At 46.2% G+C, this 19,373-nt stretch overlaps 1 protein-coding gene across 1 annotated transcript in view; it reads right to left on the reverse strand.

The window, feature by feature from the left end:
• Nucleotides 1-3,146: 3,146 nt before the first annotated feature.
• setd1a (SET domain containing 1A, histone lysine methyltransferase) overlaps nucleotides 3,147-19,373 on the reverse strand; it is a 40,613-nt gene continuing 24,386 nt past the window's right edge. Inside the window, exons 13-21 of the mRNA XM_034190565.1 lie at nucleotides 17,812-18,010; nucleotides 17,680-17,723; nucleotides 15,865-17,138; nucleotides 15,243-15,591; nucleotides 14,695-14,876; nucleotides 5,273-5,383; nucleotides 4,865-4,984; nucleotides 4,325-4,462; nucleotides 3,147-4,230 (exon numbers count right to left, since the gene is read on the reverse strand). Coding sequence (XP_034046456.1) covers nucleotides 4,057-4,230; nucleotides 4,325-4,462; nucleotides 4,865-4,984; nucleotides 5,273-5,383; nucleotides 14,695-14,876; nucleotides 15,243-15,591; nucleotides 15,865-17,138; nucleotides 17,680-17,723; nucleotides 17,812-18,010 — 2,591 coding nt within the window. The 3' untranslated portion in view covers nucleotides 3,147-4,056. The remainder of the gene's footprint in view (nucleotides 4,231-4,324; nucleotides 4,463-4,864; nucleotides 4,985-5,272; nucleotides 5,384-14,694; nucleotides 14,877-15,242; nucleotides 15,592-15,864; nucleotides 17,139-17,679; nucleotides 17,724-17,811; nucleotides 18,011-19,373) is intronic.

Raw genomic sequence — 19,373 nt, forward strand, 5'->3', positions numbered from 1 at the left:
CCATTTTGAGACGTTACAAAAATAAGGTCAAACAGTTACAGACCCGACCGTAGTTATGAGGACAAACCATTTCATACCCTATGAGCAGGAAAAAAAAAAAACTAAACAGATAGTGATAACTTTTTTTTTTTTCACCCTTCGAGGAAATGACCTGAAATTGTTTCCTGTTTTTCCAGACACGTCAGTCCTTTTACTGGAGGTCCGTCTTTAAAATACAACCCCTGGCAAAAATTATGGAATCTCCGGCCTCGGAGGATGTTCATTCAGTTGTTTAATTTTGTAGAAAAAAAAGCAGATCACAGACATGACACAAAACTAAAGTCATTTCAAATGGCAACTTTCTGGCTTTAAGAAACACTATAAGAAATCAGGAAAAAAATTGTGGCAGTCAGTAACGGTTACTTTTTTAGACCAAGCAGAGGAAAAAAATATGGACTCACTCAATTCTGAGGAATAAATTATGGAATCACCCTGTAAATTTTCATCCCCAAAACTAACACCTGCATCAAATCAGATCTGCTCGTTAGTCTGCATCTAAAAAGGAGTGATCACACCTTGGAGAGCTGTTGCACCAAGTGGACTGACATGAATCATGGCTCCAACACGAGAGATGTCAATTGAAACAAAGGAGAGGATTATCAAACTCTTAAAAGAGGGTAAATCATCACGCAATGTTGCAAAAGATGTTGGTTGTTCACAGTCAGCTGTGTCTAAACTCTGGACCAAATACAAACAACATGGGAAGGTTGTTAAAGGCAAACATACTGGTAGACCAAGGAAGACATCAAAGCGTCAAGACAGAAAACTTAAAGCAATATGTCTCAAAAATCGAAAATGAACAAAACAAATGAGGAACGAATGGGAGGAAACTGGAGTCAACGTCTGTGACCGAACTGTAAGAAACCGCCTAAAGGAAATGGGATTTACATACAGAAAAGCTAAATGAAAGCCATCATTAACACCTAAACAGAAAAAAACAAGGTTACAATGGGCTAAAGAAAAGCAATCGTGGACTGTGGATGACTGGATGAAAGTCATATTCAGTGATGAATCTAGAATCTGCATTGGGCAAGGTGATGATGCTGGAACTTTTGTTTGGTGCCGTTCCAACGACATTTATAAAGATGACTGCCTGAAGAGAACATGTAAATTTCCACAGTCATTGATGATATGGGGCTGCATGTCAGGTAAAGGCACTGGGGAGATGGCTGTCATTACATCATCAATAAATGCACAAGTTTACATTGATATTTTGGACACTTTTCTTATCCCATCAATTGAAAGGATGTTTGGGGATGATGAAATCATTTTTCAAGATGATAATGCATCTCACCATAGAGCAAAAACTGAAAACATTCCTTGCAAAAAGACACATACGGTCAATGTCATGGCCTGCAAATAGTCTGGATCTTAATCCAATTGAAAATCTTTGGTGGAAGTTGAAGAAAATGGTCCATGACAAGGCTCCAACCTGCAAAGCTGATCTGGCAACAGCAATCAGAGAAAGTTGGAGCCAGATTGATGAAGAGTACTGTTTGTCACTCATTAAATCCATGTCTCAGAGACTGCAAGCTGTTATAAAAGCCAGAGCTGGTGCAACAAAATGCTAGTGATGTGTTGGAGCGTTCTTTTGTTTTTCATGATTCCATCATTTGTTCCCTCTGCTTGGTCTAAAAAGTAACCGTTACTGACTGCCACAATTTATTTTCCCTGATTTCTTATAGTGTTTCTTAAAGCCAGAAAGTTGCCATTTGAAATGACTTTAGTTTTGTGTCATGTCTGTGATCTGCTTTTTTTCTACAAAATTAAACAACTGAATGAACATCCTCCGAGGCCGGTGATTCCATCATTTTTGCCAGGGGTTGTAGGCAGATATTTATGTGCCAGCTCAACTGGAGCCCCACTGTTATTTTTGGCACTGCATAAAAAGATAATCACATTCACAAAATTACGCTTTGCAACACAGAATCTCAGGGAGTTTTCACAAATGGCAAATTAAGCAAAAGGTGGATAATTTCGGTTTAAACAAATTTAAACTCTGCTGCAGGTTGAATAGAAGAGCTTTGTGAGACACAATCAGAGCTCAATTTCAAAGGAACGCAACAAACTGCTGCTCGCTCTGTTAGCACCCCCTCCCTCTGCACTTTATGTAACATCTGTGATTTGTTACTTGGAGCAGAATCCACTTCCACCAAACTGAGGCTTTGTTGCCAGGTCACCATCTGGTACGTGAGCTCTACCGGCTCGCTGTTTCCTCTGTCGACATATGAAACGGACGACAATTTGTCTCTGGGTCAGATTTCATCAAGGCTGCTCATCACCACCCGTCTGCACAGGATATGTTGCAGGTGCCTCCGTCACAGCTTCACGCAACACCATGTCCGCTGAGTAAACTGCTTCCGGTTGATGGTGAAAACAATTTTTCCTCGTCATCTGCACCGGCTGAATGAATGAAAACACACACACACACAAAAGAAACAACTATATAGCAAGTTTGTCATTTATTTAAAAAATATTTTAATGCACCATTAATAAAGGGTCCAACGCATTAATACAAGAGATATTGCAAATAATATTAACGTAAATTTAACGAAAAACAAAAATAAATGAATGGAAGATATGTACATGTTTCCTCATGTCAAGAGGAAAACGAACAACATATTTACAACTTGGAATCCGTGTGTTTCTACGAGAAACAAACACCTCTACAATATTTACATATAGTTCTTTAACTTTGTTATTTATGATCCTGGTGTCAAGAGCGGCGGTGGTTTGCATGGGAAGGCTTTCTCTGCGACAAGAAAGAATAGCAGTTTTCTCTCTGGAAGGAAAAATAAAGGGGGGGTGGGTGCTGGACGGAGACAAAACAAGAGCTGTAGATGACCATCCTGCAGCATGATAAACCCACTGCAGGACTTTCATTTATTGCCGGACATTTATTTTACGTAACCTCCGCTTGTATGTAAAATGCTTTTTCTGAAATGGGTGCCCAAATTTTCCAAATTTACCTTAAACAAACAAACAAACAAAAAAAAACCTACAAAGAGTGACTAAAACAAACAACGTTGATCACAAATGGGGTATTGGGGGGGGGGGGGGGGGGTCTGTGGTAATAATAATAATAATAAAAAATAAAAAAAAAACCTGTTCCATGACAGCTGGCGGACGATTAACGAAACAAGGACACAACAAACAGCTAAACACACAACCAAACGAGCACAGTGTTGGAACAACACCTTTGTGGTGACACAGTTTCAACTGAAGGAACGGGCGAAGGGCAAATTCTCTCGTTGTGCAGGCGAAAAATGAGACACTACACAGACTGACATCTGGGTGGAAAAAAAAAGTTGAACGGACTTTGCCTTCTTTAAAAAATGTTAATCACACAGTAAAGGGAAGATGGAGGGTTTTTTGGGGGGTGGGGATAAATCACAAAGCACAGAGGAGAAGATTCTGGTAAAATGAAGCTCATTTCAGCTATAAAATAACTAATATAAACAGTAATATTATAGAACACAACAAATTATAAAAAAAAACAAAAAAGCTTCAAATAATCGTCGCTTGAACATGTTGAATAACTGAAAACCAAACTGCGTGAATGTGTCACCTTTAAAAGCTCTTAAAATGTTAAAATGTTTCTGTGGGCGTGGCTGGGCGGGTGCAGAGGGATATTTGACACCAGTGATTATTATTTTTATTTTTTTTATGTTTTCATCTTCTTCCCTCATCAGGGTATTTGTATCAGGGAAACAAACAAACAAAACAAACCCAAAACCTTTCATGGCTGCATGGAGCGACTTGGTCAAAACCACCTATCACGTCTGTGAATACTGCAGCAGGAGCAGCCGAGGGCGGAGCCAAAGCCTCGGCTTGACAAACCGGCAAGTGAGAGAAAAGTGTGCGTGAAAAGTGCAAGTGTGTGCGTCTGTTTCCTGGGTTCTGCGAGGAGGCGCTGCAGCCGTCCGGAGGAGTGACGGCAGATTTGAGGAAGTTGGCTTTGTCTCCCCGGAGACACACGTCCACTCCTGGTGCAAAGTTCAGGAAGAGGCGTGTCTGCTAGTTGAGTGTCCCGCGGCAGTTCTCGGTCCCACACAGGCAGGGGATCTTGTTCTCCTCCAGGGGGAATTTGTAGTCGTAGGTGATCTCCTCGTTGACGGCGATGGGCTGCTTGGAGTAGATCACGATCTTCTTCTGGGACTCGATGGTGATCACCTTGGCATAGCAATTTGGCTGGAGAGGAAAAAAAAAAACAGAAAGCAGCGGCACAGTCAGAGCCGAACTGCAACAGCCGTTACTAAGATGTACGACGGTGGTTCACACTCACTGTGCAGCAGTGGTTGATGAATCGCGCCAGGTTTCCACACTTGGTGGCATCGATGATGGTGTCGTGGTCCACCCTGAACAAATAGCTGCTGCCGATGCCCTGCTGAGCGTAACGCTTCTCTCGATTGTCAGCCACCATCTGGACACCAGAAATAAATAAATATAAATAAATACCCGACCAAGTCGCACATCGTTACTGTCTCAGACTCAACAGCCAACATTCCGAAAAAAAGAAAAAAAAAATCTAAATTAAATAATAAATCAGAAATAAATCCTTTATGCTGATCCCCGATTCCATAGCGTGAAGTGGATGACAGTCTGCGTCTCCCCTTGGACGGGGTACCTGTCCATTGCGGGTTACTTCCTCAGCTAATGCTGGCACCCACTTATAGATGGGTGGACCAAGGTCTCACTACCATCTTGTCCAAGGACACAGACAGATCCTGAATCTAATCCAGGTCTACCGCCCGGAGACTAGTCACCGATCATTAGGAGCTCAGTAAGCATTGATCTGAAAGCGGTGAAAACTTTAATAACATACCTGTCTGATGTTCTGACCCACGTACTCAATGACCATCTCGTCGGCAGCGATGGGCTCCATGGCGAACAGGCCCCATTCGTGAATCCTGCTGCGTCCAAAACGAAGCTTCTTTTTGCGGAACTGTACATGAGCAATAAATAAAAAGATTGCACAGTCGGCTCATATTAGCATTACGCATCTTGTACAGAGTGTTGCTACAATTAATTTGAGCTTCCTCATAAAACCTGCATTGACACCTACAAATGATAGGATACCGGTATGAGATGAGCATATTTCAGATTTGTAGGTGTTTATGTGTCAGGCTGGTTCTGGCCTCGGGTTCCCCACACGTCTCAGGGGATATCTACACTCGTGTAACGCTGACAGATCTGTCACCACGTCAGCTGGCGTTGGTGTGAAGGGCCGTACCTTCAGCTGGTTCAGTTTGAGCAGGTCAGAGTCCATCACAGCCGGCGTGCCGATGACAGTGAGGAGGCGGCGCTGTTCTGAACGTCTCTCAGACAGGAGACGGTTGGTTCCCTGAGGATGGGGGGGAGGGGGGCAGATAGCAAAGAGTTTAACAAGACAACACATCAACACCTGATCAAAATGCTGTGACCTGGATGATCATGGAACCAAGATGCACTTTGATCTTGTTGCTGTGTTTGTTAATGTGCAACCAGCAACTGAGGACAGATACGACTGGACTGACACAGCCTGTGTCCCCATCCAGGGACTGCACCCTTCTACGGATACATACATCATAATAGGCATGATTAGGCATGATAATCCCAGGAGTCCGTTCAATTTATTTCAATAACACCAAATTACAGGGATTAAAGCAAATAAATAAATAAATAAATGACTTTTTTTTAATACACAGCCAAATCAAACTGTTTATCATCGACCTTTTAACAGAAACCTTTTTGTGATTGTGTCCCAGAGTTTAAGGTAAAACAAGGTGCAGACAGCTAAGAAAACAGCAGTTTGTTCTTCTGCTGAACAAGATTAGATTTAGATGAGAACTTCTGCTCTTTTCTAATGCAGCATCATATTATACAAAGACTTTAACCTGCCCTTAGTCTGACCCGTCACCTAGGACCTGTTTGCCTTGGGAGACCCTACAAGGAGCACAAAGCCCCCGACAACATAGCTCCTAGGATCATCCGGGTACGCAAACTCCCCCACCACGATAAGGTGGCAGTTAGAGGGGGACTAAGGACAGTTCAGAACCTCCATGACCAGTAAAAGATCAAGGACCGTGACGTCGCCCGGTATGGCGGAGCCGGGGTCCCACCCTGGAGCCAGGCCTGGGGTTGGGGCTCGCGCGCGAGCGCCTGGTGGTTGGGCCTTAGCCCATGGGGCCCGGCCGGGCTCAGCCCGAAAGAGTGACATTGGCCCGCCCTCCTGTGGGTTCACCACCTGCAGAGGGGGCCATGGGGGTCGGGTGCAGAGAGGATTGGGTGGCGGTCAAGGACGGGTGGCCCGGCGGCCCGGTCCATGCTCACAGCCCCTGGCTGTTGCGACGTGGAATGTCACCTCGCTAGGGGGGAAGGAGTCTGAGCTTGTGCGGGAGGTTGAGAGATACTGACTAGAGATAGTCGGGCTCACCTCCATGCACAGCTTGGGCTCTGGTACCCAACTCCTGGAGAGGGGCTGGACGCTTCATTTTTCTGGCGTCGCCCACAGGGAGAGGCGGAGAGCTGGGGTCGCATTGCTTAGTGCTCCCCAGCTCAGTCGTCAAGTGTTGGAGTTCACTCCGGTGAACGAGAGGGTCGCGTCCCTACGCCTTCGGGTCGGGGACAGGTCTCTCGCCGTTGTCTCGGCCTACGGGCCCAGCGGCAGTGCAGAGTACCCGACCTTCCTGGAGTCCCTGGGGGGGGTACTAGATAGCGCTCTGACTGGGGACTCCATTGTTCTCCTGGGGGATTTCAACGCCCACGTGGGCGGCGACAGTGAGACCTGGAGGAGGGTGATTGGGAAGCACGGCCTCCCCGATCTGAACCCGAGTGGTGTTCAGTTGTTGGACTTCTGTGCTAGTCACAGTTTGTCCATCACGAACACCATGTTCGAGCACAAGGGTGTCCATAAGTGCACGTGGCACCAGGACACCCTGAGCCGGAGGTCGATGATCGACTTTGTAGTCGTATCATCTGACCTTCGGCCACGTGTCTCGGACACTCGAGTGAAGAGAGGGCAGAGCTGTCGACTGATCACCACCTGGTGGTGAGTTGGATCCGCTGGGAGGGTAGGAAGCCGGTAAGACCTGGCAGGCCCAAACGTATCGTGAGGGTCTGCTGGGAACGACTGGCGGAACCCTCTGTCAGCGAGGTTTTCAACTCCCACCTCCGGGAGAGCTTATCCCAGATCCCAGGGGAGGTTGGAGACATGGAGTCCGAGTGGACCATGTTCTCCACCTCCATTGTCGATGCGGCTGCTCGTAGCTGTGGTCGCAAGGTCTCTGGTGCCTGTCGCGGCGGCAATCCCCGAACCCGGTGGTGGACACCGGAAGTAAGGCATGCCATCAAGCTGAAGAAGGACTCCTACTTATCTTTGTTGGTAGGTGGGACCCCAGAGGCAGCTGACAGGTACCGGCAGGCCAAGCGTGCCACAGCCCGTGCGGTCGCAGAGGCAAAAACTCGGGTCTTGGAGGAGTTCGGGGAGGCTATGGAGGAGGACTATCGGTCGGCCACGAGTAGATTCTGGCAAACCGTCTGACGCCTCAGGAGGCGGAAGCAGCTCTCCACCAGCACTGTTTACGGTGCGGGTGGGGAGCTGTTGACCCTGACTGGGGATGTTGTCGAGCGGTGGAAGGAGTACTTCGAGGATCTCCTCAATCCCATCGTCACGTCTTCCGAAGAGGAAGCAGAAACTGGGGACTCGGAGGCAGACTCATCCATTACCCAGGCTGAAGTCACCGAGGTGATTAGAAAGCTCCTCGGTGGCAACGCTCCTGGGGTGGATGAAATCCATCCTGAGTACCTTAAGTCTCCGGATGTTGTGGGGCTGTCTTGGCTGACACGCCTCTGCAACATCGTGTGGCGATCGGGGACAGTGCCTCTGGATTGGCAGACCGGGGTGGTGGTCCCTCTGTTTAAGAAGGGGGACTGGAGGGTGTGTTCCAACTATAGGGGGATCACACTCCTCAGCCTCCCCGGTAAGGTCTATTCCAGAGTACTGGAGAGGAGAATTCGACCGATGGTTGAACCTCAGATTCAGGAGGAGCAGTGTGGTTTTCGTCCTGGTCGCGGCACACTGAACCAGCTCTACACGCTCCATCGGGTGCTCGAGGGTTCATGGGAGATTGCCCAACCAGTCCACATGTGTTTTATGGATCTGGAGAAGGCATTCGACCGTGTCCCTCGGCGCACCCTATGGGGAATGCTCCGGGAGTACGGGGTCTGGGGTCCTTTGCTAAGGGCTATCCGGTCCCTGTACGACCACAGCAGGAGCTTGGTTCGCATTGCCGGTAGTAAGTCAAACTTGTTTCCAGTGCACGTTGGCCTCCGCCAGGGCTGCCCTTTGTCACTGGTTCCGTTCATTATTTTTATGGACAGATTTTCTAGGCGCTGCCAGGGTGTAGAGGGGGTCTGGTTTGGGAACCACAGAATCTCGTCTCTGCTGTTTGCAGACGATGTGGTTCTGTTGGCTTCGTCAAATCAGGACCTTCAGCGTGCACTGGGGCGGTTTGCAGCCGAGTCGTGGTGAAGAGAGAGCTGACTAGGGGGGCAAAGCTCTCGATTTACAGATCGATCTACGTTCCGATCCTCACCTATGGTCATGAGATTTGGCTCATGACCGAAAGAACGAAATTGCGAGTACAAGCGGCCAAGATGAGTTTCCTCCAGAGGGTGGCTGGGCGCTCCCTTAGAGATAGGGTGACGAGCTCGGTCACTCGGGAGGAGCTCGGAGTCGAGCCGCTGCTCCTCCACGTCGAAAGGAGTCAGTTGAGGTGGCTCGGGCATCTTTTCCGGATGCCCCCTGGACGCCTCACTGGAGAGGTGTTCCGGGCACGTCCCACTGGGAGGAAGCCCCGGGGAAGACCCAGGACACGCTGGAGGGACTACATCTCTCGGCTGGCTTGGGAACGCCTTGGGGTTCCCCCGGAGGAGGTGTGTGTGGATCGGGAGGTCTGGGCGGCTTTGCTTGAGCTGCTGCCCCCGCGACCCGACTCCGGATAAAGCGGAAGAAAATGGATGGATGGATGGACTTTAACCTGCCCATTAAATGCTTCAGGATAAAGACATTTTAAGGGGACGGCTTTTCTACAGATTTTACTTCATTCAATAACAATTAAAATCTCAGGCTGTAGGCAGGAACTGAAAATTGGGGTCACTCAAGGCCCCCAGAAAACTTTGGGTTTTTGATGTCCAGGGATGCATTCTGGAAGGTTTTTTGATGACTATTTTCTCACCCTGACCCCCCTAATTTAGTTGTACTACTTAATGTGTGTATTTGTATTTTATTTTGCACATTTTCTAATTGCTTTAACCATTTTGACATCACAACCTACATGTTTGATAGGATTACCAACCACAAAAGCCATAATTATTTTCATATTTTTTGGCTTCCCTCATCCTTACTGACCTGATTTTAAAGCGAGAAGCCCAAACAGACCCAGTAATGCTGAGCTTAGACATTACATTAGAAAAAGACATTGCTTCACATCCCACTTTAGTTAAATTAACTAAACTTGTGGTTCATCCATTAAACTTAGACCAGAACTGTAGTAAAACAGGCCCAGAGAAATTAAACATTTTAGTTGTTAAAATTATTATTATTTTAAGTGGTAGTAGTAGTATGAAAAATGTCTTCAAAAGTGGACCCTTGATTAAGGGGCGCTGTTGAGGGCAACGCCTTCCCCACCACAACACCCTCTTTCCATCTCTGAGCGGGGGCGGGGGATCAAGAATTTGTGTATTTATGTGGAAAGCATGACCTGATTGAGAGGTAAAAAGATTTTATTGGCGCATTTATGTTATGCTGTCCTCAGGAAGAGATTTTAGGTGTATTTTGGGTATTTATTTTTTAAAAGGCATTAGTGTTTTTTGTTATGCATCACGGGACTGCAGCTGTGTTTTTAGTTTAACCACAGCGAGGATACTCAGACAAGACTTTGAAAAAAAGGTTTTAAACATGTTTTTAAAACTCTACTCTTTGCTCGCTGTGTCGCACCATGCCGCTGTGACACACTCAAACACACCACCACTCTCCCCCTCCAGTAAGGACATAGAGGAACAGACAGACTCACTGCCAGGAGAAACAACAAAAACAAAACAGAGATGCTATTCTAAAAATAGATTTTTTTAAAAAACATTGTCAACACGGCAAATTTTATATCTTGTGCCCAGCCTTGATTTTGTATCAGAGTGAATCCTGCTATTTGCAGCCCAACTGACAGAAATCCATCATAGCGACAGAACTGTAATGCCTGAAATTACCACATGTTGCTCCCAAGGTGCTTCACCCATCTATTAAGCAAGCACACTAACCACAGAGGTGGTTTTTGAATGAAGGAAGAAACTAGAGGCCGGCCAGCCGATATAAGCCCTTTTCAAAGTACTCACTATCGGCCGAAATTTCACGGATAGAACGCCGATAAGTCCTCATAAACAGAACAGTTACTGAAATAATGTTTGTGTCGGCAATGTAAAATGTCCTTGCACCAGTAGATGGAGCTCTGACTCCATTCAACTGAGAGCTGCTTACACCCCTGCTTAAATATGTTCATTACCGACCCCCGTAGTTCGCCGTCACACTGCACTGATCGGCTGACAAAAGCATACAAGTAAGTTTATAAGGATGCTGTCTGTAATAACTTTGCGATTACATTCACCCCACATTTCTCCCGTTTCAGTTCAACTTAGTTTGATTAACTCAGTTTATGTTGTAATGTGTCAAATGTGCTTCATTGTGTCGGTCACGCTTTTTATTAAGTCCACGTTGTGTAGACCTTATTTCTAGCGTGAAAAACTTTCGTTTACTGTTAAGAGGTTGAAACATTCAGATTCGCTGGTCGTCTGGAAGGGTTCTGGGAATTACTGCCGTTCGCCATTAACCCTCTGGGGCCGACACCGTCGTATACGACGGCTGGGACCAAGCTTTACTAAATTGTAAACAACCTTTTAATGATATGGGATAGAAACTTACTTTTTTTTTTGCTGAAAAGTTAACTCCGCGGACTTTCGATCCACTGTCAGCCATCTTGGTACTCCTCATAGAATATGTGTGATGACGTGCGCAATGTGAGTCTCCAATCGGAATTGGTTCTCTGTCACATGGTTTTCCAAAATCCAATCGTAGGGCAGATTTACCTCACGTGATATGGCAAAGATCATTTTCAGGAGTGATACCTTACTAGTTGGCCCATTTGAATAGGCCCCTAACTGCTCCAACTGCATTTTTTGAACTTGAAAATTCTTCTGTTATAAAGTTAATCAATATGAAGACAAAGCTTCAGCTTTTAGCTCATACTTTTTTGTTAAGGGTCCAAAAAAAGAACATTTTATTCATTAAAAATAAAAAATAAAAAAATACCGGCTGATTTATCGGCAAATCAGGCGATTTATCGATTATCTGCATTTTTTTCATCCAAATATTGTTATCGGCATCGGCCTCAAAAAATCCATATTGGTCGGGCTCTAGAAGAAACCTCAAGCAGATCAGACTCAGGGGTTGACCATCTACTCTGGACACACTCCCAATAACAGAATAACAAAGAAAAAGTATAAGAGAAGCATCCAATTACCCAAAAAGTCCACCAGTCATGTTAATCAACTGTCCAAACAACCAAACGGTAAAGACTAGCAGAACATAAACCCCCTAACCCACCCCAACATATAATGATTGATTTTTAGGGTTAAAGGCAATGTCGGGCTTCTCATGGACAAACTACAGGTTACACCTGCTAATCTAGCTTGTGGCGTGCAGCTGTCAAGGTTGCCAGACAACAAGGTGCAGGGGCGAGAAAAGCTAATGATATAAAAACAAAAATGCTCCACGGGCTCATTTCAGAATGGTTGTTCTAGCCACTGCGGCCCCGAAGGCCAGCTATTCAAAGGCCACAGCCTTAGCAATATGTAGCCCCTGAATTGGGAACAGCCACTGTTTCTGCAGTATTGTGCAACTACCAAGCAAGAAAGCAAACATTTCTATGAGTACGTAGAGTTAATCCAGGATTTTGAAATGGATGGATGGTGAATCAAAAATGTCGATCCTCCCGAGTAGCTGAGATACAGACAGAGAATTGAATGAGTCACTAATGATGTTGAAGGGCCTGATGTGGTGGATTTGCACTTTCTGACTTCAACCACAGGAGAGCTGCGAGGAACTGTGGAGCTTGGTGGGCTTCCAGCAACTGATCAGTGGGCATCAAGCAATTAAATTTCATTTATTTTGCCTCACCTGTGGTGTGAGAGGAGGAACAGGCTGAAACTGAACTTAAATCAGCTCAGCCCTGTTGGACTTGAGTCCAGTACGTCCCACCAAGAAATCTATTCAAAATATGTAATAGATTTTAATTCACTTGTAACTGCAGACGTGAAGGGTTTTTAGTGAAAGTATCCATACAAACAGCACACAGATGTAGACACAAAAGAACACACAGAACTTGTAGATGTCCCAATCAGTCACAGAAGACACAAAGCTGTCTGGGTGTCTTCCCTCACGATTCACCAATGACTGATGCAAATGAAGTCCGAGACATATTTAGTGACTTAAGCCCAGGTTACACATAGACTGTTTTGTCGGCGGGCAGTACGTAGACCGAAGTTTGCGGTAGTTACGGCTGTTTTCGCGGTGGAAAGGGGTGGAGCATTTCACCGGCGTATTGAGCGCCGTACTAGCCGCAAATGCGCGGATAAAATGCCACTAAATCTGCCGAATAAAGCGGCGTTTTGACGCCGTAGCATCCGACACACGTCAGGCAACGGGGGTTAATGCCCAGTTCTATCCTTTACAATCGCAGGTTAAGACGCGCGTGAGAATGGCGGTGTTCTGCTGCCGCCGATAATGCCCTGTGTACCGCTGGATTTATCCAGGCAAATCCTGCATTACTCCAGGAACTTTTGCATATAGGCACCGCCCCCAGAGTATGAGGTCTGTCCAAAAAGTATCGGACCTTTTTATTTTTTGCAAAAACCATATGGATTTGAATCACGTGTGATTGCATCAGCCAAGCTTGAACCTTCGTGCGCATACGTGAGTTTTTTCACGCTTGTCGCCTGTGAGCAGGCTTTGTGTGAGCAGTGGTCCACCCCTCTCATCGGATTTTTATTGCGAATAAATGTCTGAACGATTTGGAGCTTTGCTGCATCAAATTTTTCCAGAAACTGTGAGAGACCTCAAGCTGGACACCATTCAGAAAATTAAGATGGCTTTCAGCGACGATTTTATGGGGATTACACAGATTACGGAGTGCTTCAGCCGGTTTAAAGACCACCCACAGCGTCTGAGAGCGCGGCGCGCTCCGAGTGCCGATCGACAAGCTCAAACCACGCTGAAACAACCAGATCATTTCCAACGTGAAGGCTTTGTTGATCCGGGATGTCATCTGACTTTCACAAAAAAGGCAGGAGACATGGACATCAGCACTTTTTCGGCACATTCTACTGTTACAGGAGATTTTCATGGAAAGAGACGCGGAGGAATGCGCCACCGTGCCGCTCATGGCGCAGGACAAAACCACCTCCATGTTGGTCTCACAGGACGGCTTTCAGGTGGATTTCAGACGGCTTTCGGTGGCTTTTCAGTCGTGCGAGTATCCGAGAAATTGTGCATGAGCTGGACATGCCCCAACATGTCCTGTGAGGCTTCATCACGGCGTTGCTTTGCGCCATGCGGCTCTGCCGCAACGCGCGGAATTCCTCCGCACGTCTGTCTCAATGTGCCGAAAAAGTGCTGATGTCCACGTCTTCCGCAATTCCTGTGCTAGTCAGACGACATACCGGATCAAGACAGCGTCCAGTTTAGAAATGAACGGCACATTCCACTGTTACAGGAGTTTTTGTCATGGAAAGAGGAGCGGAGGAATTCCGCGCATCGCGGCGGAGCCGCATGGCGCAAAGCAACGCCGTGATGAAGCCTCACAGGACATGTTGGGGCATGTCCAGCTCATGCACAATTTCTCGAAATGTTTCTGTATTCATCTACTGACTTTTCTAAAGAAAACTGTATTTAAAATGATCCTTATATTTAGTTTGTCTGATTGCTTATGGGCAATGAAAACGGAGGCACTGGGTATAATAAATGGTTCAAGGGTTTCAACTGCTACTGTCGGATGTTTATTTTTCGCAGTTGGCATCCTGCTTTATAAAATGTGGCAGTAACTTTTAGGGTCACGATGAACCCACCATCGCACCCCACAATCACAAAGGCAAAGTGTACAGAATAGTGTAAAATACAGGTTTATTGTCATGGTGAGTTGAAGTAGTAACTATGTACTGAGTCTGTGCTGCTTTCTGCTACACTCAAAGTGATGCATGTGTTCTCAGAGCAGAAACGTTCACTTTGAAATTTCTGGAGTTGAGAACGGAATGTACACGCTGGCATCATTCAGATCAGTGAGTCTTCGCTGTGTTGAATTCATGCCACCCTGTGCCAAGGGTAGGTGTGCAAACTAAGGCTGGAGCGGCTAGAAGCACTGATCTGTGGCTGGAAGTCCACCAAACTCTGTAAAAAAAACCCCAGAGTGTATCAGACTTTTGCAGAGTGCTGAAAAGCCTCCCAACTGTTGTATCCTGTCTCACCACTATTTTAAACTTCAGGTAGAGTTTGCCTCACACGAACTTCATCACCAGCCCTGCCCCACCCATGCAATAAACTATAGGAGACATAAAATCTCCAAGTGTTACCGTGGTGTCGACATTCTCCACCTCCCGGATGACCTGTTCGGGCAGGTCCAGGTCCAGGTAGACATCCTTCTCTTTGCGGCTGATGGCGTAATAACCCTCGCTCCTGGCACAGCCAGTCAAATGCTCACGAAGCTGTGTGTCAGCATTCTTCCTCTTACGACGAGCGTTTGGCAAATTGGTGAGTGCAGACAAAGGTTAAGGGGAATAATGGAGTGTCTAGATGTTTCAGAAAGGTGCTGTGCAGTCACTGTAGGGTGTTACAGGCAACCAATCAGATGGAGTAAAACTCATCACCCCCCAAAAAAAAAAACACCCTTGTCTGTGATGTGACGGCAGATTAGACATACACTATGTTCCTGTTGGGGGTGAGTGCTTTTATTGGTACACATTATGAGCTAGTCATTAACTGTTCATTACTGTATAATTTGTGACTGTAGTAGCACAGCTTTTATATAATTATTTTAATATGTTAGGAGGCATGCTAACCCATATTATTTTGTTCAGGCAGATAAAGATTTTTTGCAGAAGGCCATTACTGATAAGGATATTCGTGTGGTTGACCCAGTGGGTGTCGTTGAGCCAGTCTGAGCTGTGGTCGTCCTGCAGCAGCTTTTCGTATGTCTTCCTCAGTAACGTCAGGTCTTCACCATCAAGACCAGAGTTCCAGATGTCATACAAGATGGTCATCTGCTCAAATTCAGTGCGATTATCGAACTTCACAGGAACTGGCGCGGGTGCTGGTTCGGGCTTCGGCCAGCGCTGGGATGATGTCACCCCGGCCTCCTGAAGAAAGAGGCGTTCGCTCTTCCTCACTTCTTCAACCACCTCGGTGTCCGAGCTGGACAGCTCTCCAGACTCCAACTCCTCCACATCCACATCTTCGTCTAAGTCAGAGTCCTGGGCAGAGACAGAACATTACTACCAGAGAACTCTGTACAAACAAAACTACACATGGAAACTCATTTTTACAGTTCATAAAATATACTTAACACTGCTCAACTAATTTTACTGTAGACACACTCAGCTCAAAGTGGAAAGTCAAATTATTCAGCCTACATGTCCAAATATTTATGGACCTGCTGCAGCATTAGACAAAACTGATCTACGTTTAAATAGGACATTAAAGAAATCTAATGCAAAAATACAGGAAGCACACAAATCTGCACACACCTCTAGTTTCTGCTTCTGCTTCTTCCTCTTCATCTTGGTTGGCTGATCCTTCTGTTTCTTCACATAAAGAACCTCCAGGTTCTGTTTGTCTGACCTGTTTCTCTTTCTGTTCTGGTCTTTCTCAAGTTCAACACCCTTCACAAAAACACTCCTCTTTGATGAAGGAACATCCAACTCATGCAGCTCATCCGCTGTAGACAAATACTCTCTTGTATCTCCTCTGGATGGAAGCATCTCTCCAATGACCTCCTCTGGCGCTTCAAGCACCCCAGAGATTGTGTTGAGGTCTCCTGGGAGTGAAGCGGCAGGGTCTTGTTTGGCAGAAGTCCTTTTTGTACTGGAGGGGACAGGAATCACTGGCGGTTTACAGTAGTTATGCTCCATAAGGACCACTACGCCTTCTGGGCTCATAACCAGGGCTAACATCTCCGGAGAGAAGAGATCGTCCATCTTCTGCTCCTCTGCCTCGTCTGACGTCTCCGTCTCCTCTGAGTCCCCGGCCTCAGGGTCCATTTTCAGAGCCACGTCAGCCAGCACTGACAGGTCTGCAGCCGGCGCTGTAGCCAGCTGCAGCAGGCTGGAAGCCCCCACCTGCTCCCTGAGTCTCAACTTCTGCTCACTTTCATTCTCGTCCTCGTCGTCCTCTCTCAGGGAATGACGGTAGGAAGCGGACAGACTAGTTGTCCGAGGCCTTCCTCGGGCCCGTTTTACGGTCATTGGGGGTGGGGCTTCTTCGAAGGCCATCCTGCACATGGAGGCATGATCTAAAGGCAAATTCTGCACAGTGAGGCAAACCATAACCGGAGGGGCATGAGATCTGGGGGAGTCTTTGACTGCACCACGTTTGCTGGGGGATTTGACAGTGGTGGTCTGCGGAGACACAGAGGCTCCCTGGGTCTTTCTGTTCTCATCTGGTTCATGTGTTCGTCCAAATGGCGGCACAATGAGTGCACTGGCTTCGCCTGGCTTGGAGGCGAAGGGGAGGAGCTGAATGCCCTGAATGGAACGTGCTGGTGGAGTTGGGGCAGCAAGTACCGGAGAGTCCGGAGGTCTGCTGGAAGAAAGAAGGGGAGAGTCACCCACCACCTGAGAGGGGGACGGAGACTGCGAGACAGTTGGCGGGGGTGCTTTGCTGTCATTTTCCTCTGTGGAGAAGGAGACTGTCTTCCTGCGTTTCTTGAGAGGCGGCACAAGAACAACTGGGGAGGACGAGCGAGGTGGAGACGGAGGCCGCTTGCTGGGAGTAGATACGTCTGCCGTGTCCTTGTCTTCCCCTGAGGAAAAACATGAAAGCGTTTGATGGATACAACACACAGCTTTTTGATTGCGCGTCATTTTTAAAAGGTGAAGTTTCAGTGAGATGAAGAGTGTACTTGTGCTAAATCTGTAGCAATAACAATAATAATCCAGTCAATTCAACATTCTGCAGCACGTTATGGCAATTACATAGATCTTATATCTAAACAGCTGTTATAATATTTTAATGGTTATGTGCTGTGAAATATTACTAATGGTGAAAAATTTAGTTTACATTTGAACAGCAGATAACTGCTCCCTTGTTTGCACAGGTGGATCTGCATGTTGATGTGGTTTTACAAGTTTTATGCCGGATGTCCTTCGTGACACAACTCCACATTACATGGTGGGGTTTGAACCGGGAACCTTCCACACTGAAACTAAGCGCACTAACCACTTGGCCACCACCCCTGCTTCAATATGTGGAGTGTTGTGGCAGATTAAGTGACAGACTGTCCACTTTTTTTTAAACTTTACCAAACTGTTGGTGATTTAGGTGTTTTTTTGAGTAATACAAACCTATTTTAATGGCCGTCTTTGGAGCAGCAGCTGCTGTATTTTCCCTAAAAAAGAGCAACAAAATAAATTGAAGCGAATAATACCCAAATGTAACAGCTCTCAAAGTCAGACTCAGCCATAAAAATGTCGCACTTATCATCCTTCTCCTGGTCAAGGATTGTGCTGTCCACTGTTGACTCGTCCACCGTCTCCGGTCCTTCACTTTCAACCCTTTCTCCATCCTCTTCATCCTCATTTTCAGAGGATGAAGATGATGAAGATTCGGAGGAGGATGAGCCTTCAGATGAGGAGGAAAGGCTCTCGTCATCACTATCAATACTCGAGGCATCGTCTGAGGAAAATAAGAATAAGTCAATTAAACACTTTCTGTCAACAGTGAAATAGAGAAGGATTTCCTGAAAAACAAGATGTGAAATTTCAGTTACAATTTGCAGGAAGACACACAGGAGACTCTCAGCCTAGATTCCACTTGTTCTCTTGCAACAATGTCATTGTCTGCATGACTTCACCATAAAATTATGTAGTCTAGGACCAAGCTGAGACATATACGCACATCATTTAGGAGAGGATAACTCAACTGTTCAAGACCTCAGAAAATCCGTAGCTGTTGCAGTTTAGAAAATACAGCTCTGGATGAAAAAGGGCGTGGTCATTTTTTGGGCTGTTCATCCCGGATGAAGAGTTTGGCACACATCAAATCAAATCAATTTTATTTATATAGCGCCAAATCACAACAGTTGCCCCAAGGCGCTTTATATTGAAGGCAAAAGCCATACAATAATTACAGAAAAACCCCAACGGTCAAAACGGCCCCCTGTGAGCAAGCACTTGGTGACAGTGGGAAGGAAAAACTCGCTTTTAACAGGAAGAAACCTCCAGCAGAACCAAGCTCAGGGAGGGGCAGTCTTCTGCTGGGACTGGTTGGGGCTGAGGGAGAGAACCAGGAAAAAGACATGCTGTGGAAGAGAGCAGAGATCAATCACTAATGATTAAATGCAGAGTGGTGCATACAGCGCAAAAAGAGAAAGAAACACTCAGTGCATCATGGGAACCCCCCAGCAGTCTAAGTCTATAGCAGCATAACTAAGGGATGGTTCAGGGTCACCCTGATCCAGCCCTAACTATAAGCTTTAGCAAAAAGGAAAGTTTTAAGCCTAATCTTAAAAGTAGAGAGGGTGTCTGTCTCCCTGATCTTTATTGGGAGCTGGTTCCACAGGAGAGGAGCCTGAAAGCTGAAGGCTCTGCCTCCCATTCTACTCTTACAAACCCTAGGAACTACAAGTAAGCCTGCAGTCTGAGAGCGAAGCACTCTATTGGGGTGATATGGTACTATGAGGTCCCTGAGATAAGATGGGACCTGATTATTCAAAACCTTATAAGTAAGAAGAAGAATTTTAAATTCTATTCTAGAATTAACAGGAAGCCAATGAAGAGAGGCCAATATGGGTGAGATATGCTCTCTCCTTCTAGTCCCCGTCAGTACTCTAGCTGCAGCATTTTGAATTAACTGAAGGCTTTTCAGGGAACTTTTAGGACAACATGATAATAATGAATTACAATAGTCCAGCCTTGAGGAAATAAATGCATGAATTAGTTTTTCAGCATCACTCTGAGACAAGACCTTTCTAATTTTAGAGATAATGCGCAAATGTAAAAAAGCAGTCCTACACATTTGCTTAATATGCGCATTGAAG

This window comes from Thalassophryne amazonica, chromosome 16, assembly GCF_902500255.1.
Source record: "Thalassophryne amazonica chromosome 16, fThaAma1.1, whole genome shotgun sequence".
NCBI lineage: Eukaryota > Metazoa > Chordata > Actinopteri > Batrachoidiformes > Batrachoididae > Thalassophryne > Thalassophryne amazonica.